Source organism: Coptis chinensis, chromosome 2, assembly GCF_015680905.1.
Source record: "Coptis chinensis isolate HL-2020 chromosome 2, ASM1568090v1, whole genome shotgun sequence".
Lineage (NCBI taxonomy): Eukaryota > Viridiplantae > Streptophyta > Magnoliopsida > Ranunculales > Ranunculaceae > Coptis > Coptis chinensis.
This window is the reverse complement of record NC_141457.1, coordinates 1,068,864-1,093,224: the sequence shown is the minus strand read 5'-3', so window position 1 is coordinate 1,093,224 and position 24,361 is coordinate 1,068,864. Positions and strand designations below refer to the sequence as shown.

At 37.0% G+C, this 24,361-nt stretch overlaps 3 protein-coding genes across 3 annotated transcripts; 1 reads left to right on the top strand and 2 right to left on the bottom strand.

Moving 5' to 3' along the window:
• Positions 1-11,981: 11,981 nt before the first annotated feature.
• On the bottom strand, positions 11,982-14,323 carry LQY1 (DnaJ/Hsp40 cysteine-rich domain superfamily protein). The gene is made up of 5 exons (XM_086582387.1): positions 14,063-14,323; positions 13,891-13,974; positions 13,754-13,805; positions 12,624-12,780; positions 11,982-12,365 (listed from the first exon to the last, which is right to left on the bottom strand). The coding sequence occupies exons 1-5, from the start codon at positions 14,195-14,197 to the stop codon at positions 12,344-12,346; spliced, it is 450 nt and encodes a 149-aa protein (XP_086438513.1). The 5' UTR covers positions 14,198-14,323; the 3' UTR covers positions 11,982-12,343.
• A 635-nt stretch (positions 14,324-14,958) lies between these two features.
• Positions 14,959-15,928, top strand: HVA22G (HVA22-like protein G). The gene is given in 4 exon segments (XM_086582376.1): positions 14,959-15,188; positions 15,275-15,331; positions 15,406-15,466; positions 15,570-15,928. Coding segments are annotated over 4 exon segments (459 nt in total). The 5' UTR covers positions 14,959-15,081; the 3' UTR covers positions 15,804-15,928.
• Positions 15,929-17,861: 1,933 nt separating this feature from the next.
• On the bottom strand, positions 17,862-18,620 carry LOC147514287 (uncharacterized). The gene has a single exon (XM_086582365.1). It carries the CDS (start codon positions 18,552-18,554, stop codon positions 18,024-18,026), a length of 531 nt encoding a protein of 176 aa, XP_086438491.1. The 5' UTR covers positions 18,555-18,620; the 3' UTR covers positions 17,862-18,023.
• Between the last annotated feature and the right edge of the window lie 5,741 nt (positions 18,621-24,361).

The window sequence follows — 24,361 nt, the reverse complement described above, 5'->3', positions numbered from 1 at the left end:
GGACTGCACAGTTTTGGCCACTTATATGTTTTAATGTCTCTTATTTGCTTGAAGACAAGCAAAGTGCTGTTTGGGGGTGGTGTGATAAGCACCCAAAACTGTATTATAAAACCCCGTAGAGACGTAACATTTCAGTTAATTTTGTGCTTAATAATCATGAAATAATCGTATTCTCGTGTTTTTGCAGGTTGGAACAACCAACGTAAAAATGAGGATAAAGCCAACATTTAAGCACGAAAAAGGGAGTATACATAAGCTTTCCAATTAAGCCCATGTGAAGCCCAACAAATCCGGACTAAAGCCCAAAGACTCAAACAATACAAAATCAAGTCAGAAACAGGATTACGTGCATAGAAGCATCAAACTCCCGAAGCTCATATCTCTTGAACCACGACTCTGAATGCGACAAGTGAGCTGCTCAGACGATCAGTGCGACGAACTCTACGCATAGGCAGAAAGTTGTAAAAATACTAAAAGACTGGACCGCCACTGGACACTGCACATAGACCCACTATGCGGGCTCATAAAATTTGATGAGTCATCATGCAAGTCAAGACAAAGGTGCAAATAATTGGCACAAAGTTGACACCTTGCATGCAATTACTGAAGTTAGTTGGATTTAGGTGATAATTATGTAAATAATGCAAGGTGTCAAAAAGGAGTTTAGTTTTGGATAAGAGGAAAGTGAATGAGGGGGGTGTTTCACGTGGGAGAAGAGAAAAAGCTCTCATATGTATTAGGGGGGATGATTTTAGAGCATTAACTTCTCTCTTTTGTGAGATTCCTTTTACCATCCCTTGTCTTATTTTTTAGTTTTTATTTTTAGTTTTTATGAAAAAGCTTGTAATAGTGTTAATGGAGAACATTAGTAGTTCATAAATAAAAGTTCATCATTTTCTTTAGGTAATCAGTTTTTTTATGCATTCCTTTCTTCTTTCTCTCTCTCATTAACAAATATACATTGTAGCTTTCAAACAATCCAAGGATCATGAGCTAAAACCTTCCAAGGTGGATGGTTAATGATGCGCATGTGAGGATTCATATATGTTCTTAGAAATAGGATTTACTGCTTAGAATTAAGGACACATGTAGCACACTACCCTAAAATGGTGGTGCCCGGCCAAACCTGAGGCCTAGAAGTTACGAAGGACTCGCGTGCGCCTCCTTTTTTATGCCTGGGATAGCTGCACGCACGGGTCTTGTTTAACCTCTTGTTTCCATATTTGACAGGAATATGTAGCGTGAGTCCAGGAGTTGAGATGGTATTTCAGAGATGAAATACCAGTTCAACTCCTTATGTTAGGGAAATGGACTTAGAGATGAGTTCATCTCGCTAGGGATCGATGTTCTATCCGCTTCGGGTTTGATAATGAACCTAAAACGGTTTAGAGATGGTAGTAATCTGATTTTTATGGATTATAATGAGTCCTTGCACGAGTAGCATGATCCTCTACCTTCCTTTCTCTATAAACTATAAGTTAAAAATCTTAGACTTAGTTTTTCCATTTTTTTTTATGTGTCTCGCATTTTTAGTATCTGAAGTTGATTTAAAACACAGCAAACCTTAGCTAGCAAACCCACAATAAAAACTTACTCACTAGTTTCCTAAGGAGCATAATAAAGTTGTAAGATGTCCTAGACTTTAGGTTGGTTCTAATTCCTAGTCGGACTAAACGCACGAAGATAAGTGAGTAAGGATTTGAGTCTACACCGAACAAAGTAGAGACTCCAAATCTTTATACCGCAAAATGTGGATATCAGTACTTGAATAGGCTAGAGGGTGTGACTAATGAAGAAGGTTTGCTTGGTCTTTGGTTCAGCGCATATGACCATGGGGGCAGGAAAGACTATGGTAATGATAAAAGGGAAGAGCATAGACCTTAAAAGATTTGGTGTTCTTGTTTTGACTGTTATCTGTGAGAATGGTAAGGTAGTTTTCGGAAAATGTAAGAAGGGATCCCTTATATGGTTGCAACTTACTTTTTGTAGGCTTACTATTAGTAGGAGATGATGTGGTGGAACTGAGATTGTGACACTAATCGATATCTTGACATCTCTACACTATATGATAGCCGGATTATCAGGAACCACACTTCTCAACCGAATAGGCTATTTCTAATCTCTCATGTTTTACAATTTAGAAACACCTCCCTCAATTATTCTAATCAACTCCCTCCGTTTTAAGTAATTTACAAAAAACTCCCTCACCTCATTGAAATTAGAATTAGCTTTCATATTATTTAAAATAATTTAGAAAACTTCATTCATGCCACTGAAATTATAATCAACCCCTCTTAATTTTTTATATTGTATTTTAAAGATGTCAGAGCGACAGGTTTAAAGATTTGAAAAAAAAACCAATGCGTAGCACGGTTCGCCTACTTGTAGTTAAAAGAAAATAGTTGGTTCCTGAGAAGTGAGAGAGAAGAAAATTAGTTGTTTGGCAGAACATACGTTGGTTTCTTCCTCCCATTTAAGGTATCTTCTTGTCTAAATTATTGTTATGTAAACGAGAAAGTGATCAATCTAAGGGGAGAGATGGAACATCTAGTCGAATGAGAGCGTTAGACTACGCGTACAGCATATTAGTATTTACACATACTGACGATGAAGGACAACATACTGTGTAGGATTTTATCGATATCTCATGCATGATTCCTATGATATATACAATTACGTTATACCACATGCATAAAATAGCGCAGCGGAAACAGAAGATCGTACCTTGGTCACAGCTTTCAATTTGAAGTTCCAAGCTTTGATCTACAGGAGAAGATGTTCTTGACACACTCAAGATCTTCTTCTTCTTAACTTTGCTTGAGTCAAGTTCCAACCACGACGGGGAAGCAACCTTTTTTCACGAACCAAGAACCAAGAACTGACAATGGCTAGGGAGGATACCACCTATGGAATCTCCACAAATTAATCGGGCTTCTACTTTAGAAAATGTTGGAGGCTGCCATTAAAGGAGAGAGAGCTTTTCTTGTTGTTCGGATGATTAATATGTGAGAGATTCCATAGGTGGTATCCTCCCTAGCCATTGTCAGTTCTTGGTTCTTGGTTCGTGAAAAAAGGTTGCTTCCGCTCGTGGTTGGAACTTGACTCAAGCAAAAGTTAAGAAGAAGAAGATCTTGAGTGTGTCAAGAACATCTTCTCCTCAGATCAAAGCTTGAACTTCAAATTGAAAGATGTGACCAAGGTACGATCTTCCTCGCTTCCTCACGCCATTTTTTATGCATGTGGTATAACGTAATTGTATATATCATAGGAATCATGCATGAGATATCGATAAAATCCTACATTGGCATCGAGCCAGTTTTCCATGGTTTGCATGCTTTTGTTTTGCGGTTTTGATCTTGTGATCTACAATTTTTGAAAAAATCGCTTTTTTCAAAATATTTTAATTAATTTTAAATAATTAGGTTGTTTAAAATTAATTAGATATTGCTTAATTTTTTTGTAAAATAAATTATTTATGGGAAATAATTAGTGAAAAATTTTTTTTTTTTAGGGAAATTTTTTTTTCTTAGAAATTTTACATGGAAATTTATTTCTCGAGATTATTTCTCTATAAATTTTAGGATTTTTTTTTTTTTTTTATGTATTTTTCCACAATTAAAAATTGACATTAGGATGTTTATTTTTACCATGGAGTAATTATTTGAATCTGGATTTTTACTATTGCATGAATATAAAATTGTTTGTTTTCTATCAACGGTCGTATGAAAACTAAGGCACAATGCCTAAGTCACATAGACCCGAAACTTGTAGGAAAACTGAACCAGATCTTGGGAGACGGGCTTCCAAGAAACGCATGACTGCAAAGCAATATAGGAGAACTTTGAAGCCTACTGTCTTGAAATCTGATAAGATAGAGACAGAGCCACCATCACTAGAATATACACCAAAGAGCCCCAGTCCTATTCAAGATAGGAATGAGGCTCGACCACTTAAATCTCTCCTACATCGATTATGGGACGATGCTAAGGAACCAAATCCATATGATGTGTCATCAGGGTTTATTTTCCCACCTCACGGGGAAACAGAGGAAGTGGCTAGTAATTTTCGAATGGCTGATAGTGACTGTGAGGATGAGGATGACTCCCCAGGCACCCCGGAAGCTTCTATGTTCATGGTTGACTAGCTCTGTTTAGTTCTACATTGTTTTTTGAAAGATAGGAAACTCTTTTTTGTAGAAACAATTTTATGAAATGGAAATTTAAGTAGTAGATTTTTTTGCATATTCTATTTATTGATAGTCAAATGCATTGATTTTATTTAATGGCTAGAATCATGCTAGTAGATTATCATGATCATCTCATATGTGAAAATGTGGATTACTTAGATTTAAATTTAAGAGATGATTCTTATTCGTAGTATCTTATTTTTGGAATTCAAACTTGATAGAATGGCACCCGATGGAAAATCCCGTTCTGATGATGCTACCGAGAAGGACTTGTTAAACGATAAAATTACTTAACTTTGGTCTAGGAAAGTTAGGCTAATTCTGGCAGATAGGAAGGTCATTGATGTAATAACTGAGACAGTAGCAGAACCTACCGCTGAAGGATTAACACAAGCTGCTTATACTGCTGTACTTAAAAAGTACAATGAGTATACAAGCAAAGATAATGTTGCCCTCGAATTGCCATACTTGGCACCATGAGGAATGACTTCATGATGCGGTATGATGGCCTTGGATCGGCAAAAGAGCTATGGGAAGCAGTAAAAGCGGACCTTGGGGGTACGACTACTGCACAGCCGCTGAGGAGGCTACAAATGAGCTTTGACAAATTTATCAAGCTGCCCCATACCTCTATGACACAACATTGCACGGTGATGAGAAACATGGTTCTTTGAGTTAGCCCAAGTAGGGCCGAGTCTGTCAAATGAACAAAGAAATTCAAGCTGTCATTAGGTCTTTACCTAAAACTTGGGAACAATTTCATCTTATCTTGACGATGACGACAAGATATCACAAACTTTGCACGCAGTGCAAAGGAAATGTGAAACTTGAGGAACAAAGGCTTCTCAATGAAAAGCCCGTTGTTCAAACCGAAGCAAATGTTGTCAACTCCAAAAAGAGGAAGGCTCCTTGGAACAAGAAAAGTGGAAAAGGGAAAGGCAAGGAAAAGGCCAAGCCTAACCCACGACAAAAGAAACCTAGGAAGTCGATAGACATGACTAGTGTTGAATGCTTCCGTTGTCATCGATGGGACACTATGCTAGGGCATGTCCTTCTCCCGAGGTGAGTTTTACTTTAAGTAATCGGCAATGTGATAAATCTTGTCATGTTTGTCTGATTCATCACAATATTGGATTGTAGATTCAGCAAATGCATGCACCACATAAGCCGATAGGTCCCTATTTGAAGATTTCGAAACTTCCACAAGGAACTCGGAGAGTCCACATGGGAAACCAAAGTGTTCTTGCGATGTTTTGGGCACGAGGCACTTGTAGGTTGGATTTTGCGAGTGGGAGATCCATCCTTATTGAAGAAGTACTCTTTGTACCCTTAATTAGGAGAAATCTTTTATCGGTTTGAAATTACTTCAAGAATCCTATGTGTTTAATTTTTCCCGAACTTCGCTTGAGATATCTTTAAATAACAGTTTGATAGGTCATGCTTATTTAATGAATTCTTTTATGACATTACACTTAGCACAAACTGAAGTTTTTATGTCTAAAATGGTTGGTTGCCAATTGTGGCATGCTAGACTAGGACATATTGGACCTGATAGGATAGACCGCTTAGCAAGGGAGGGTTATTAAGTAGCTTAACCTCTGTTAAAATGGAAACTGTGAAAGTTGTCTTCTTTGGAAAAGCCACCAAGAAACCTTTTGGGAAAGCCCAAAGGGCAACTTATTCACTCGGACATCCGCGTGGACCAATGAATGTAACGACAAGGCATGGGGCTTTGTATTTCATTACCTTCACAGATGACTATACACGCATGGGACCGTGTACTTGATGTCTCACAAATCGAGGCCTTGGACTATTTTAAAAGTACAAGAACTTAGTTGAGAATCAACTTGATAGGACAATAAAGGCCTTAAGAACTGACCCATGACGGCGTGAATATCTTTCCTCACGATGAGTTTAAGGAACTCTGTGAAAATAAAGGGTATAGCTAGACACTAACTATTCCTTATACCCCTCAGCCAGAATGGTGTCTCTCGAGAGAAGGAATAGAACCCCTGCTAGACATGGTTAGATCTATGATGGCTCGGGCTAACTTGCCTATCTCATTTTGGGGTGATGCATTGTTAACGGCTTGCGCATACTTAACCTAGTTCCTTCAAAAATCTGTTGACAAAACACCCTATGAACTATGGACCGGTAGACAACCCGTTTTGAACTACCTTAGACCATGGGGTGTCGCGCCCTTTGTCACTTCTCAAAATCGAGAATTTGGAAAGTTGAGTGCTCTGGAAAGAAGTGTATCTTTATAAGATACGATGAGACTTCTAAGGGGTATGTCTTCCTAGGGGGAGGATACTCGAGGGCATGTCACGAAAATAGAAGCACGTAACGTCAGATTCTTAGAGGATCAATACCCAATGAGGGGTGAGGTTGATAAGGATATACAACTTTACGAAGTTGATAACCTTATAACTGCTGATGAACAAGGCGAAGATGAAACTTTCATCAACCCTGATTCTAGTAACAATGGCATTGGTCAAATGATTGATCAATCCCAACCTCGTAAGAGTGTTAGAGGCCATATCCCCAAACGCCGGGTTTGAGATTGAAGGGAGATAAATATGACCAATGCACTTACGAAATATCCGATGAACCTAAAACGCGTTCAAGGAGGCTATTTCTGGGTCCAATACAAGTAAGTGGATGGAAGCTATGAAGGAAGAATTGGAGTCGATGAAGAAAAACAAAGTATGGGACTTAGTTGATCTACCTCCAAACAGGAGATCTATTGGGAACAAGTGGGTTCTCAAGATCAAGAAAAAAATCTTGGAAGGGAACATAGACAAATTCAAAGCTAGGCTTGTTGCAAAAGGTTACACCCAAAAAGAAGGAATAGACTATGAGGACACCTTCTCACCAGTAGTGAGATTTGCCTCCATACGTCTCCTCTTGTCAATGGTTGCCCATTTAGATTTAGAGCTTTACCAGATGGATGTCAAAACTGCTTTTCTCAATGGAGAATTACAAGAGGAAATCTATATGGATCAACCCAATTTGGTTTTTCAATCAAGGGTCGGGAACACACAAATGTGTAAACCTAACAGATCCATATATGGTTTAAAAAACAGGCCTCTAGGCGGTGGAATCTGAGATTCCATGAAGCAATGCTTCAAGACAAATTCAAAATGGTAAATGAGGACCATTAAGTATATGTCAAGACATCTAAAAATGGTTTTGTGATTCTATCTCTATATGTGGATGACATTTTGTTAGCGAGGTAACAATAAGGCATTGATAAATTCCACTAAGGAGTGGTTGTCATTAAACTTGAAATGAAGGACATGGGTGAAGCAAGTTATGTCTTAGGAGTTAAAATAACTTCGTGATCGCCCAAACGCTTGTTATCTTTGTCTCGGGGAGACATATATCAAGAAGGTTTTGGAAAGATTCAACATGACTGATTGTAAGCAAGTGGATCTCCCAAAGAAGTCTAGGAGAGTCTTTGAGTTCTAAAATGTCTCCCAAGAATCCCACTCAAACTCGGCTATGAAAAATGTACCATACTCAAGCCGCCAAATCGGAAGCCTTATGTATGCAATGTTGTGTACAAGGCCGGACATCCGCTATGCAGTTGGGTTAGTATCAAGGTTCCAAACAAATCCACGGGTCGCATTAATCGGAAGGTCATCCAAGAAGATAATGAGGTATCTAAAAGGCACCGTGGACTACTCACTTGTCTACCAAGGGAAAGATCTTAAAATCGATTGGGTACTCCGATGCCGCCGGGCCGAGACCTTGATGAGAGGAAGTCAACTTCGGGATATACCTACATAATGAATGGAGGTGCTATATCCTGGAGCAAAAGAAACAAACTTCCATAGCACTTTCAACTATGGAAGCCGAAAGTATATTGCATGTTGCTCGCCACCGAGAGGTCAGTGTGGCTCGACGATTCATCAAACACTTGTCGGTGTTCTCAAGAGTTCTTGAACCAGTTCACATCCGGGTCGACAAAGATGGCTGCTCTTGCATATGCTAAAGATCCAAAGTACCATGGAAGAACCAAGCATATAGAGTTAAAATACCACTACGCGCACGACAAATGATATCTAAAAGAAAGTGGTTCTACAACATATATCCACCGATCGGATGGTTCGGATCCACCGACCAAACCTATTCCAAAGGAACTCTTCCTTGCACATGTAAAAATGCTTGGGTTAAAGAGGATGTGATTATGTTAAGAACACTTTGATGGTTTAATGAATAAAAGTGCATTCTTTCCGGATCGATTGCATTCTCATTATAATCGCTTTATCATCTCATATGTATGTCGGTAGGGTTGGACCGTTCACTCACATGAACAAATACTTCCATTTTAAACATGGGAGTTTAGCTTGACAAGTCACTAAACCTTATAGGAAGGGTGGACCTAGTCTTGAGTCATGCCCCTTCTTATAATTGGATAAGAAGAAACAGGGCTTCATAGGGAAGATTCTCGCTCTAAACCTACAAACGGTTGTTGCCAAGTGGGAGCATAGTATCCTTGGAATTGTCATTAGGGATGACAACACTTGCATGGTATGAGTGGACATACAGATATCTATTGTTGAGTAAACAAATTAGATACTCTTGCCATGACATGTTTTCACACAACATGTGTATAGTTGACCACCTGAGAGCAAGAAAAGAAATATCCCTAAAATTCTTGCTATGTGAGCTCTATTAATATATTTTTGTTTAAAACATATCGAATGGTACCCTCCTTGAACTTTTGACCTTGTCAAGAAAATAAAGAGGACTACTCGTAACTTTGGTTTGCTCCCCACAAGCTCTTACTAAAAGGTCGACCGGATGCATCTTTGGGAAGTTGGTAGAACTCGGCGACAAATGACTTTATGCGTGCAAAGGGTAAAAGAACTGAAGGTTTATCACACAATCACTGGGATTCTACCTGGCCAGGACAATTGATGATAATTGTGAATCATGTGATACGTTTTTGACTTTATGGTGTGGACTCATAGGGATGAGTGCTATTTGTCAAAGTGATGAAACAAACAGATCTTGGGGTATACACACACTCTCCTCGGATATTAGGTTTTGGATTCATCTTCTTTAAGATCACTTTCATGGTAGATCATCACGTGGTCGTGTTTTTCATTGCGACTTGCTACTTCACAGATATCATGATACGTGTGCTAGGGTCACACGAACCATTTGCCGTGTGAGACACACAAATGGCTAAGCATTCTACTTAAATGCTTCTCTTAGAAACCTTCTTCGCCGTTGTGGGCGAGTGGGAGATGTTGGAAATAAAGGTTGGATAGACGCCCACCAAGATAAGGATAAACCATCGAGTATAGGACTCTATCCTATCGATATTAGATGAGTATAGGACTCTATCCTATCGGATATTAGATGAGTATATGACTCTATCCTATCGGATATTAGATGAGTATATGACTCTATCCTATCGATATTAGATGAGTATATAACTCTATCCTATCGATATTAGATGAGTATAGGACTCTATCCTATCGATATTAGATGAGTATAGGACTCTATCCTATCCAATATTGAGGAGGTGGGAACCTCTATAAATAGACCCCCACCTCTCACATATTAATCATCATCCGAACAACAAGAAAAAGCTCTCTCTCTATAATGGCAGCCTCCAACATTTTCTAAAGTAGAAGCCCGGTAATTTGTGGAGATTCCATAGGTGGTATCCTCCCTAGCCATTGTCGGTTCTTGGTTCTTGGTTCGTGAAAAAAGGTTGCTTCCGTTAAGTGGTTGGAACTTGACTCAAGCAAAGTTAAGAAGAAGAAGATCTTGAGTGTGTCAAGAACATCTTCTCCTCGTAGATCAAAGCTTGGAACTTCAAATTGAAAGTTTGTGACCAAGGTGGATCTTATCTTTCTTTCGGCACAAGCTTATTTTATGCATGTGGTATAACGTAATTGTATATATCATAGGAATCATGCATGAGATATCGATAAAATCCTACATACTGTATTTACACATACTGATGATGATGGATTTCGACAATCCAACAAAGCCATTCTTCATTTGAGACGATCTTACAAACAAGAAATTGGGTTAGAGAGACTGGTTTAAGAAAAAAACAACTTAAAAGCCGGACCAATAATTTTTTTGGGTTTTAATACTCTCTAATTTGTTTTCATTGGCATAAGTATTTTTTTTTATAGAAAATCATTAGAATTTGGGCTTTTGACTCGAAACCAGCTTGCCACCTGTGATTTTTTTGAGATAATTTCTTCTCTTTTTCGCCCTTGCAAAATAACTACTTAGCAGATAAATAACCGCCCCTATTTTATTTTTTGTTATTCTTCTTTACATATTTTTTTTTAGTTTATGCAATCATCATTCTTTTAATCTCCTCTCAATTTAATCTCTTCTTAAAAACGCATGATGCTAATCCATGAGCCAAAACAATTCCTGATCATCTAATCCAAAAATTGTCTCGTGTTCTAGTTGCAATTTAAAATGCATAGTTAGTTTTCTTGTTTCAGTAAATCCCGATTCTCGATCGACGAATGTTGATCTTTAGATATTGTATGTATATAAAATGTGTACTATATTGTAATTTGTAATTTTTGTAATTGCATTTTACCAACTTTCAATTTTATTTTGACATTTTAAAGTGTGTACTGTGTGGTGGTATGTTTCTACCTTCCAAATATTTTGCTTTTATTAATTTATGTTCAACACTGTAGTTTTATTTCATTTTTGTATTAAATTTGCAACAGTGACTAGATAACTAATATTTTAAAACATATTTTTTCATTTGTGGTGCCGTTCAATGGGATAATCGAGCTCTATCAATGGTTTTGAATTGTATGGATACATTTGCAGATTCTATGAAAAACGTTTTACTGAATGCAAACATTTTAAAATGCAGATGCACCACGTTATAAACTTATACATTTTAAAATGCATACACACCACGCATTTTAAAATGTAGATACAAAATGCATTTGATTATTTATTTTGTGGGTTCGATTAACTACTATTAAATGCAACGGGTTGGTTTAGGATTTCATGTTTAGAAATTTATGATATAGGGGTTAGGGTTTAGTGTCTTAAGGTTTAGGGTTTAGGCTTAGGGTCTAGTTTATAGGGGTTAAGGTTTAGTGTCTTAAGGTTTAGGTCTTTAGGATTTAGACTTAGGGTCTAGTTTATAAAGATTTTGGGTTTAGTGTCTAGTGGTTTGGGGTTTAAACTTAAAGACTAGTGTCAAATGCCTCCACAAAATATTGGATGCATAATATTTTTAGTTTTTTCGTTATATGTATTTTTAAATATAAAGGTAGGTGGTTATGAGTGAAATAGTGACATGGAATATATGTTTTAAAATGTTGAATTCAAAATAACTTAAATGCATTTTAAAATGTTGAACAAGTTAAAATGCATTTTAATGCACAATATTTAAATAAATGTATACTTTTAAATTCATTTAAAATTTATGAAATTTTGTTAAAAAAACACTTACTTTCAAATGCATTTAAAATTTATGAATTTTTTAAGAGATTATAGGAGAGGAAATCTCGTTGTTTCACATATTGTAGAAGTAGTTGCAAATAATTAAATAGGGTAATTTTGTCTATTGCTTCTAAAAGTGGTGTCAAATTCTAATTTTGATCAAACTTGGGTGTAAAAACTAAAATTATTATGCCTGTATCTTAGGAGTCCAAAAAATTCTTAACCGACTCCCTTAAACTAATTTTCTGATCCTAAAAAGCCATCCCTCAGTTCGATAATATTACAAACCCAACATTCATCGTTACGACATGTTGAGTGATACTCAAATTCATCTCTGTACACAAAATATATAAAAATATATAATAGTGGAAAATGATGCAAAAGGTAATCTGTACACAAAATTTTCATGACTACAGGTTGGGGTCAGCCGAACCCCTAACAGTTTCAAAAAAACAAAACAAAAAATCATCTCTACTGGAAACAATGTTATGTGACTGTGTTGGAATTATTTGTCATTGTTCCATATTCCTGCAATCTATAAAGAGCTTGCAGATTACAAACTCGGAACAAAAAATTTAATATGAAAATTATGCCAAGTATACATTTCCGTGATGAACAAAATAAATGATAATATTACAAAATGAGTTGCGGCAAGATCACCAAATCTGTTAACTCCGAACTCAGAAGTGTCATTTATCTTCAATCATCGTCTTTGAATTCTCTGTTCAACACGAAACCACATGTTAATTAATTGTTAAAATAATTTTTTCTCATAGTCAGTTATAGCCATTCATTTGGAAATTCTTGTTACTACAGTAAACAAGACCAGGTGCCATCAATCATATGCACTGTGTTGAGCATTTACATACATCGATTGTCTGAAAATGCTTTAGTGAACTTGAAAGAATTAAAGAAATAATAATTGTAACCATTGAGATTTGAGAATGCTCTACTCATGAGTATAGTAAGGCGACCATACCTCCTATCAAGGTAACGAGGTTGAATTCCGGAGCCTTGACAAGTAGTGCAAGTTAAAGAGCCAGCACCATCACAGTTGATGCACAGAGAAACTTCTTTCTCATCTCCACCAAGTTCCACCGTCACATTACCGCTTCCCACACAGAATCTGCATTTCTCTGAAAACAAAAATATTATTCCATTTAACATTATTCTTTGTTAGAAGCTTTGTTCAGCAAAAGGAAGAAAATAGCATTTCCGGCCAGCTACAAGTGCCACTTATCCACATTTCTTAATGCGCCACACCAATCGACTTAAAAGATGAGACATAATGCAAGCAAAGTCATTCAGAATGAGCTCGACTACTTTCTGGAAACAAACACTTCACATAAAGTTCAACTACTCTGTTTTCTATAAAGTACTTACTTTAGGATATAAGCAAAACTTCGCAAGATAATCCCTTATTAAAGAATCTGAAGTATAGCTAATAACAAATATATAAACTACTAAAGTTGATGTTGAGATCTCCATGTAGATCTGTTAAGGATACACAAATATACAATCTCTATGATACACCTAGGCTGTTGCATGTGTATCCTTAACAAGAACACTTTTCACTCTGGTCATTTTGTGTGTAGGTTCACATCCCAAACCACGCACGGATTGTGTTTACCAAGTTCGTCATTCAGGAGTGAACGAATTCAACCTATGGTTGGAACTAGACTCACAGCTTCTGGGAATTCCTATTGGCTATTGTTTCATATATCAAAAAATACAAAAATTCTTCAATTATTTGTCATTATCCACCAATAATCTCCTTCAGTTCCTAATAAAAAGGCTAGTCTAAGGGAAAAAAATATGACAGGATTTTGATGATCACGTTCATTCAGGCGCCATAATGACTTTACTCAACATTCTGAATTCAAGTCTGAGTAAGTGAGTAGTTGATCAACAAGTCGTGCATCAGGCAGCTAAAATCATATAGGTTCAACTACTCATTCATACAAATTAGTGAAACACCTTGAGTCGATTATTAATTATAGGTGATATAGCTAAAAATCTAGTCGTGATTATTGGTTCCCATTGTCCAAATCATTTTAACAATGAAAAAAAATAAAATTATTCTTTATTAAGGAGATGCTGTGTACTTACGAGCACCAGTGCCATTACAGGGGAAGCATGGTTGTGTATTTTCTCTCTTAGACTGCAACAACAGATAACATAAAGGTTAGGTGCCCCTGCTTTATCTGTAAATTCACTCAGTTCTTTAGGAGAGAGAAATAACTTACAGCATTGTCGATTTGTGACTCGTAAAATACTGGAATACCAATACCAACTGCGACGCTAGCAACCCCAACCGATATAGCTATAACCTGAGTTTTGCGCAAAATGAGAACAAACATGTACATCAAGAAAAGATAATATAATGCAATGCATAGAGTTAAGAGTGAGAAGTATTACTGTGTTTTGATCAAGTTCCAATGCCTTTATACATGGATAAGAAGTTGGTGGGCGACGAAGAGTGGTGAGTTTAAGAGATGGTGAAGATAAGTTGAGGTTGGAAGAGAGGAAAGGAGAGTGTAATGCTAAGGACATGATTGAGTTATATGGTTAGTGACAATGAGAGGGAACTAGTTACAGTACGGTAGTAGAAAAAGGGATGTTCAAGCTCACCACATTTAGGATTGGTTAAGACCACATGTTTTTGGATATGTGGGCTCACCAGCACCACTTGAGAGAGCCAAAACGATCCATTTTATGAGCTAGGGAGCAGAAAGTGAACTCCGCTCCTGGGCGTAGAGGAAATACGCATGGGAATAATTTCAAATAATGTAGAACTCTGTTGCAAGGCCCAAAATTTCGATATCGGTTAATATATCAGTGTACCCAAAAACCGAGATATATCGGATATATCGGATATCTCGGTTCTTTTGGTGACCAGTCTAAAGTTTCTAAAATATCGGATATCTCATCGATATATCTCGGATCTCTCGCCGATATATCTCGGATATATAGGATATTTCGGAAATTTCAATATTAAATTATTAACAATTGGTCAAAAAGTCAACCGATATATATCGATTATCTCGGAAATATCGATTATCTCGGCGATATAAACTTTCATATCGGAAATTCCGATATATCTCGGAAAAAAAGGGGTTCAATATTCGGTGGATATATCTCGGAAAAATCGATATCGGTGTACCAATTTACCGAGATATATCGGCGAGATATCGGATATCTCGGCGATATTTTGGGCCCTGCTCTGTTGCAGTCCTACTCTTGTACGTCAAATAATGGGTTAATCGGATTATCGGCTTGTTTTACCAAGTCCCGTGAGTTACTGTTCTGTTACAACCTTAAGTATAGATTTGGCATGCATATTTATCTCATCTCATGTATAATGCTAAACTTAAACTTCAACTAGTATATTTTTTTTATCATAAGACGTGAAATATACTGAAGTTTATGATTTATCTATGTGCAGTATGATATTTGGATATTCTTTTCCGGCTTATGAGTGCTATAAGATTGGAGAGAAGAACAGGCCGGATATTGAGCAACTTCGGTTTTGGTGTCAATACTGGTAAAAGAATTACGGTTCGCTTCATTTGTGTCATTGGGAGGCTAGTAACAGAAAACCGCATAAAAATTGTGTTCTTGAATTTGTAGGGTTTTAGTTGCATTGCTGACAGTCTTTGAAAGGGTTGGGGATGTGTTCATTTCATGGTAAGAGGTCTCAAAATCTATTTGAAAACTATGGTTTTCTCGCTGGTTCTCTAATTTGATGTTGTTTACTGTAGGGTACCAATGTACACTGCCAAGTTGGCATTCTTCATATAATTGTGGTGTCCTAAACCAAAGGTATGAATAGGATCAAATTTCAAACTAGGGAAATAGTTCAGATAAGTTGTGCACGTAGTGTTTGATGTTTCGTTTTTCCACCGTTTTGTTTTGTTTGCTTTAGGGCACAACATATGTATATGATTCACATCTTTCCCCATATCTTGCAAAACATGAGAAAGATATTGATCATAACGTGTTGGAACTAAGGACCAGCACTACGAATATTGTAGTTCTGTACTGGCAAAAGGCTGCAAGCTACGGTCAGACAAAATTGTATGAGATTTTGCAGTTCGTTGCTGGTCAGTCGACAGCAAAACCTCACGTTGATCAGGTACTCGATGACATGCACAAGTAGGTTAATAAGTAATCTATACGCACTGGGCATACCTCACCACGCCATCCTGTTCAATAGGCCTATTGATCTGCTTTTTGCCCCATAGTTAATTTGGCCCAACAAAATTTGCTAGGAATTACACAGAATCCAACCTGATACATAAAACACTAGTGTTTTTAAGATCTTGCATCTCAGAAATCAGAATAAGTTCTTTATCACCATGACGGGGGAGAAGTTCCCCAGGAAACCAGTACTGCTCGATTTTTTATTGACAAGACAGCTAGGAGATCAATTCTCTGATTCCTTTAGTTGGTTATCCGCATCACAATGGTGCTTATCAGCTGCGTAGTTTGTGCTGAAATAACTCAAACATGGCAGGCAGTACCATAAAGTGTTTGTATGCCTTTTGACCTCATCTGCTGTCTCACCCTGTGATAAGCAGAAAGAGACTCATTACTATCTCTTATATAGCTCCATAACGCCGTAAGTTTTATCTTTCAGATCAGTCAGTGTTTACTGTTTACAAGAATTTTCTATTGTTCGGTTTTCGCCATTCAACTGAAAAGGGATCAGACTCCGTATACTGGATACTAATTCCTTATCTACCTAATAGGCTAGGTTTGGACTGACTGTTGCAAACCTCAAAAGTTCTCCCAATAAGCTTGAACTGCACATCATTGCAATCTAGCTTCTACACATGTTCGTTGTTAAACTGCATGCCAGAATGAATTCCTCTGTTTCTGTCCTAGATTAATGCACTACAACAAATTTAAAAAAAAAAACAGCTGTAGGAAGACAACTTCCAGATAGCTAGCCAGCAATTACTGAAGCTTCTCATACGACCTGGGATCTTAGTATTGACTAGAATACCAACTAATTAAGTAGATTAGTTCATCACATATACTCTTGTATCATCCTCTTTATGCTAAAAGGATGAACTCTGCCAAGAAACTCCATAACTTCTTTTTGAACCAATTCCTAGTTGATTAAATCTTATAAGAGAGCTGACAACAAGATGATTCTCTATTTCTCTGACGTCTTTGTAACAACAGCTTACTCTAGGGACTGCTTCATCCCATTTCTGGTCATGCTAAATGGTTCATTGACATCATAACAATACAGGATTTACTGATACATAGTTGTCCCCTGCCAGCAAGTTGCAGCAGATTCTTTCTAGCTGTACTTGTACAGTTGTACTGCTTTTGTGATATAGAATACATGTTTCATTGAGCTAATAAAAGCACTGATGCTAGGCAAACATCGTACTATTGACAGTAGATGTGTTTTCAAGTTTTCAAGTCCCTACTAATCACACAAAACAACAATTAGGTACAAAACTCCGTGGCATTGTAGATTTAAAGGAATCACTAGTCTACTAAACTACTGATGTAAGATACAAGTTTTAGTTGAACTGGTGATGGGTACTTAGCTGGCTTCAAACTGTTCTGCATTGATCAGAAACTCCATCTTCGTAGGAAGAACTGAAGTTCGGGTGATAGGGGGCTTTCACTTGTGTTAATCAAGTTCAAGCAACCCAATCTTGGATCAGGGAGCATTAACATTTTGTAGTTTCATTATGCTTGGGTTTCATTATGACTAGACTAATTTTATATGTTGGATTGAATTGCTAAAAGTTAAAGGCAACATTGATTTCATGAAATGTAAGTAACACTGGTTAATGTATATTCTGCAATATTGACACCTCAGTAGTGTAATTTCTCTATTTGATTGAAACAACAGCAACAGCAAGGTGCGGAAACTCTAGAAGTTGAACCTACCTGGAAACAAGCTAAAAAACAACATTCTGGTTCTTCAAGCATTGGTGCAAATCAATTGCAACCTGTGGAAACTCAAGAAGCAGTCCCTCCAACAGCGCCAACTTCAGCTACGAATGCTCAAACGACTGATAATTCATCCAATACCGGCCAAACTAAACAGGGTGAAATCGAAGAAATGAAGGCAGAACCAGTCTTATACTCTTATCCTTATCAAAAGATGATATCACCAACAAAGGAAACGCTCTTTGCGGAAACCATCCACGTTACAGGAGGCAGGTTAAGTAGCTAACGCTTTCCTGTATATGAAGAAGTCTGTCTTAGCAAAATGTAAGCATGGGAGAAAATGGATAATATGAGGATAAGGAAGATGGATAGATATATCAATGCTTGGTGTACATTTATTTCTATCCTTGATCAATTCACTGGTTATGCTTATTATCTATTTCTTCTTATGATCCACTCACTATTTAAGAATGCTGGTGGGTGACAAAGGTGGAGTGTCGAGTTGGTACAGGCCAAGTGAAGGTCCAACAAAGCGGAATAGTATCCAGGCTCCAATGACGATATAGATGGATGCATACGCAAACTTGTTGAGCCAGAAAAGTGCACCCTTCTCTCCCATATACAGTTCCACTGCCTTCTCTCCAAGTGTCATAGACTCCCAGTCCTTAGGAGGTAAACGTGGCTTCGCTGAACTACCACCACTGCTGTCCATTTCTTTTTCTCTTGTTCTTCTTCTTGAACCTCTTCGGAAACGAATCTCAACTGCATCAGGTTGTGGTATGGTTGGCTGTGGCATGGATGGTATACTGTTTCCATCCTCTCCATTGCTGCTGCTGTTAGTGGTGGGTGGAGTGGCCTTGAGGGACTGCGATCGGCGAACAACGGGCAGCAGGGAAATTCGTGTAGTGAAAGGTGATTGTTGGTTTAGAATAAGGAATGGGGTGGATGATTTTGATGAGAAGAGAGGATGAGGAAGGATGTTGGCTTCCATTATTTTGTTGCACTGAGCTAGTGGCCCTTGATAAACCTCCTTGTTATCTATTCTCAACTCTCAAATCATACCAGACAAGTGTTTCATATTCCTCTTCGGCCCTTCCCATTCTTTCGGGCTTGGGCTTGGGCTTCATCTTGGGCCCTGGGATTCATATGCTGATCGGCTGATGCCTTGGTCATCATAAAAACTTGGGGGAATTAGCGATACCCCCCACATTTAAAGATCTCTTTTGGCGATACCCCCACATTTGAAGATCATTTGCGATACCCCCCACATTTTCAACTTCCGTTGGTCAACAGTTTGTTTGTTGACTGAGTCAAACCGTAAGAAAAAAAACCCAAAAAACTCAACAAAAAAAAATCGACCTAATTAAATAGTGGAGGTTACCAAAATACCCCTCCACTTCGACACAACTTTATGCTACATAGTATGTATCATCCTTACTTTGGCAGACCAAAACTTCTAGTAAGAATGGTGAGAACCAAGTGATAATGGGGCAGAACAGGATGTTATATAGCATGTATCATCCAGAAAATAGTATATTACATAGTATGTATCATCCTTACTTTGTAAGATTCATCAACTTTTCAAGTAGATCAAGTAATTGAAGCAAGCAACTCGACTGTTTTTTGTGTATGGATTTTTGTGTGTGTGTTTTTTTTTGTCTTTAGAGAATATGGATTATGGATTCAGTTTATGTAGAGAATATGGATTATGTAGAGTTTTTGGATTCAGTTTTGGATTCATTTTAATAGTTTTTGGATTCAATTTTAGAAAAGTTGATGAATCTTGCAAAGTAAGGATGATACATACTATGTAGCATACCATTTTCTGGATGATACATACTATATAACATCCTGTTGAGTTCCATTATCACATGGTTCTCACCATTCTTACTGAAAGTTTTAGTTTGCCAAAGTAAGGATGATACATACTATGTAGCATACCGTTGTGTCGAAGTGGAGGGGTATTTTGGTAACCTCCACTATTTAATTCGGTCAACTTTTTTTTTTTATAGTTTTTTGGGTTTTTTTCTTACGGTTTGACTCGGTCAACTAACTGTTGACTGACAGAAGTTGAAAATGTGGGGGGTATCGCAAATGATCTTCAAATGTGGGGGGTATCACATAAGAGATCTTTAAATGTGGGGGGTATCGCTAATTCTCCCTAAAAACTTTCAAGCCTACAATTAAAATATTGTTGGGGAATATTGTGATTATTGTCTTATCAACAATGGTATCCATAGTGGTAGAAATCGTGATATTTCTACAGAAGCACCAAGAACTGAAGAACATTACAGCCTACAACTCTGTTTATTTAGGTGATGACAAAATTTTAGCACGTTGACATAAATTGACACTACAGTGGTGGTGCTCACTGGCACATATTGGCATATCACACTCACATAGTACGTAGAAGCCAGTATTGGCTAAATCCATCGCACTCTAGGAGAAACGTGTTTTCTATGGTAGATACTACATAGCGCTTCTATTATTTGTTTGGATGAGCGAGAAATGATTACTGTTTTACTATGAGTATAGCACACATGTTTACTGTTTGGAAGATAAGACATATGAGATGCTTAACCTTTGTGCAGCGTATTTATAACACCCCGTTTATTTTCTTTATATTTTTCCCTATTTATTAGGGTTTAAAAAGTAATAATAATATAAAAAAAAATAAAGAAAAAAAGAAAAGATAAAGGTAAAGGTAAAATATGATAAGATAAAAACGTGGGAGAGTTAGAGGGGTTTGGTTACAACCGAACTCTCTCTCTTTATTAGTATTTTTTTCTGGTTTTTGAAATACAAGAGAAAAACAGAGAGAGACGTACAGAATAAAAAGATAGAGATAGCTATTGCTTGAGAGTGCTTGAAAGATAAAGAGGTGGAGGAAGACAACACCTTACCGTTGGTTTTCGAGTTCGCCTGATTTCGAGTTTGTTACGTAAACTAATGTTTTTGCTTTTCGATTAGTTCTGGTGAGTAGTCTAAATCTTATTATTTTTAAATTTAATTGATTAGTTATCATATGAATTATATTAGTGATGTGCTGAATTTATTTATTGGAAATTTGAAATGAAAAATTGTTATGTTGATCAAAGCCAAAAAAGAAAAGAAAAGGGCATACTGTGTTAAGTTACAGACGTTGAGATTTCTTTTGATATAAATGAGTTTATATGGCCGGTGGTGTCTGCATCACTTATTTGCTTTTGAAGTGGCTTATAGATATGAGAATAAACATTTGAAGTGTCTTATATGGTCGGTGATGATCTAAGGAATATTTGATTGTAACAACTTGTGCTAACCTTCATGATATTTAAAATATGAAATAAGTACGTGCTGATGATTACGTAGGAATATGTGGACTTAAATTTTGTGAGTCCAAACAGAAACTGTTTTGACTAACTAGGAGGTACAACTTAATTTGTTGCTCACCTAGTTATAATAAGGTTAAGCTAAACTAAGTCAGACATTAATGTGCATGGGCCTTAACCTATATATTAGTTTTTAATCTCTTTAACTATTGGTTCTCTTTTGCATAATGAACCTACAAGTCAGACTTATACAAGGCTATAAGCACAACATTTACATCGGTTTTAAACTTATCTCTTAAATTTTCTTTTAGTATAAAAGACCTACCTGAGCAATGAACCCTTCTATTAAATTAGATAAGTATTTAAATGGGTGTACACTTAGTTCCAATATTGATGTTGTTTTGTTCCTGTTCTAGTTAGGAATTTTGTCTGATTTGGAGACGATTTTCAATGTCTTTAAAAATTGATATAGGTTTTGATTAAAACATGTTAAGTAAGTTTTAGCTGTCCTCTTTCAAACTCAAAAAGGCCCATAGCATTTCGGTTTACGTTGAAGGAGTTACATCCTTCGGAAGTTGGCACGTCAGAATTTTCTGACTGCAGAAATCCGGTTTGTGTCTGGTTTGGAATCGAGTTTTCACATAGTTAGGGTCAGATTCAAACTCTCGCCAAAACATGAAAACGTGAGCGTTATGAGTCTTCTTTCCAACCCAATTGGCCTCGTCGCATTACGAGGCTCTCGCCAAAACATGAAAACGTGAGCGTTATGAGTCTTCTTTCCAACCCAATTGGCCTCGTCGCATTACGAGGTCTGTGAAGATAGATATAATGTCTGGAAGTTTGGTTGACAGAAAATAGTGTGTCAGAAATCAGTTTCTGTGCACTGTGTTCAAATCCAGTTTTAAAATAGTTAGGATGAGAGTTAGAATTTTTATAAAACATAAAAGAGTAAGATCTGGAAATCTGCTTTCTATTCCAATTGGCCTCATCGCATTCGAAGGCCTGTGGAATTAATTATGACGTCTGGAAGTTTGACTGGTAGAAAATAGTGCATCAGAAATCAGTTTCTGTACACTATGTTCTAACCTAGTTTTCGTACACTTAGAATGAGATTGAGTATTTTTATAAAATACTAGTATTTTCCCTTGCCATACAACACAAAATCAAATACGCCTTTGCTTTAACGCAGCATCCGCCCCGTGCACGGGGACGGATCTGTGGCGCGATTCGGCGCCCCCCGACGAGCATCGCCTCCCCAGTACTACATATACGCCAAGATTCGCTCCCTCGACGCCAAGATCCGCCCCCATACGGCACAAATACGCGCACCTTAGGCACCCCCGATGCGCATCCGCCCCCTACTAAAAAAACTCCAACCGAAACCCGACTAAAAAAACTTCAATCGAAGCCCATTAGAAGCCCGACAAAAAAAGCCTAACCAAAGTCCAGCCGCATTTGTTGATTTCAAGAATAATGCAATCTTCTTGTTCCACACTATTAAACAACCCACACCTCATAAGCCCTAGGATTCGCCACCTCATAAGCTAGATCCAAAGGTTAGGGGGTGGTGTTGGATGTCTAGCACTACCCTTCTTTGTTATATAGATAAAAAAGTAAGTTCTGTGTGTTAGCTTTTCAACACAAAAAGCCTCGATGTATTTAGATACCTGTGGAAAGAGTTGTATTATTCAGAAGATAGTCCGTCAGAAATCCAATTTGCTGAAATTAAGATTTTTACCGTTTTCAACCTAAGTTTTCTTTTAGATGGGCTGAGATTGGGACTTTGAGTTCTACATGAAAAAGTATGTGTTCATACCCTAGTTTCTAAATAATTAAGTTACATGTCATTTGGATGAATGTAGGAAAAACTATAGCATTGACAAGTTGGCTAGAAAACCTACCGTGTTATCCTTTATGTGTATGAACATATTTTGGGAAATATGTCTAGTAATGAACTAAGAGTCTCTTAAACTCTTCTTGGGTGTTTTATATAGTGTTTGTAGTCTACTTTTAGACTGTTGTTTTATTTGGAACTGACATGGTTCATAAGATTGTTTTTTTTAGAATAAAAAATAGAGAAATATCCATTTGTGAGTTTTTGGATTTAAAGTATCTCTAGGTATGAAAATTTATGTATATGATTGTGGAAGTATTTGAAACTTATTGTATGTGATTCTATATAGTATAAATTGTTGTTTTTCTTAAAGGTACATATATACAAGGATGTTGATATTTATTAGTTAAGAGCTACGTAAGGCTTTATTCTAATCTTGAAAGATTGGATACGTAGGCAACCTTATGTACAGGTGCAGCCACTATATTATATATTATATATTAGTTTTTGTGATAACTATATGTGTATAATGTTATCATTTAATTGTGTACGTGATTGTGGCTGTTTGAATTGTATTTGATTAATGACCATTCGTGTTACGTTCCATGATATTTAAATGTGTGATTGATTTGCATTGATGCGTGAAAATAACTATGCACGTGTGATCAATTGTTGTGTATGATTAATGCTAATACAATGATAAGTGAGCTGAGAATAATATTTTCAACGAGTCGACCACACCTTTAGAACTCTCCACGCCTCAGGATTTGGTAATGACATATTATGACTTGAGATGTCATGTGATATGAAGGTATTCATTGAATGTGTCATGAATGACCTGTTAGTGTTATGATGGGTATTCCTAAAATGTGGTGGGAATGACCCAAGGTATTCATTGAATGTGCCATGAATAACCTGTTAGTGTTGTGATGGGTATTCCTAGAATGTGGTGGGAATGACCCAAGGTATTCATTGAATGTGTCATGAATGACATGTTAGTGTATGATGGGTATTCCTTGAATGTTGCGGGAATAACCCAAGGTATTCATTGAATGTGCCATGAATGACCTGAGATATTGAATGCCCATAAGAGGTTGTGATTATGCGATTGGAAAGCTCAAAGATGGCTATGACTCACAAGTTATGAGTTTGCAAGATGTAAATATGTTCTTGGAGGCGATATCCCCGCTTGGGACATATGTCTTGTAGTGGTACTCGGTGTGAAAGAGGCACACGGGTATGTGTGATTTGGCAAATGTGTGAAGTGCAAATCGTGGAGTAGGAACTAAAGGTGATGAGGTCAGTAAATAAGTGATTAATAAACAAGATGTATTGTGGAATTGAATGAACTAAAAGTATGTGAATTTGTGTGATATTATGGATGTGAAGTGTGACTGTGAATAATATTAGTGAATGTTGGTGATCTTTTATATGATTGCGAAATGACTATAACTTGATATATTATTACAAAAATATTAATGACTTGTGATAGTCTAAGATCTATGGTTATGCACGCAAAAACTTTATGACGTAATGATGTCATGTGAATGACTACCTTTGATATAGGTATTATGATAAGTGGTATTCCCCGAATATGCGGGACGAACCAAGTTGTATAAATTAGACTTAAATGTCTTAAATGAGGTTTGATTA

Excerpts from the sequence above, each read along its gene's own strand:
- LQY1 (XM_086582387.1), bottom strand. The coding sequence starts at position 14,197 with ATGTCCTTAGCATTACACTCTCCTTTCCTCTCTTCCAACCTCAACTTA. Across the intron at positions 13,975-14,062 it reads TGGAACTTGATCAAAACACA|GTTATAGCTATATCGGTTGG; the intron begins GTAATACTTCTC and ends CGCAAAACTCAG. Across the intron at positions 12,366-12,623 it reads CCTCGTTACCTTGATAGGAG|AGAATTCAAAGACGATGATT; the intron begins GTATGGTCGCCT and ends CGTGTTGAACAG.
- LOC147514287 (XM_086582365.1), bottom strand. The coding sequence starts at position 18,554 with ATGGAAGCCAACATCCTTCCTCATCCTCTCTTCTCATCAAAATCATCC.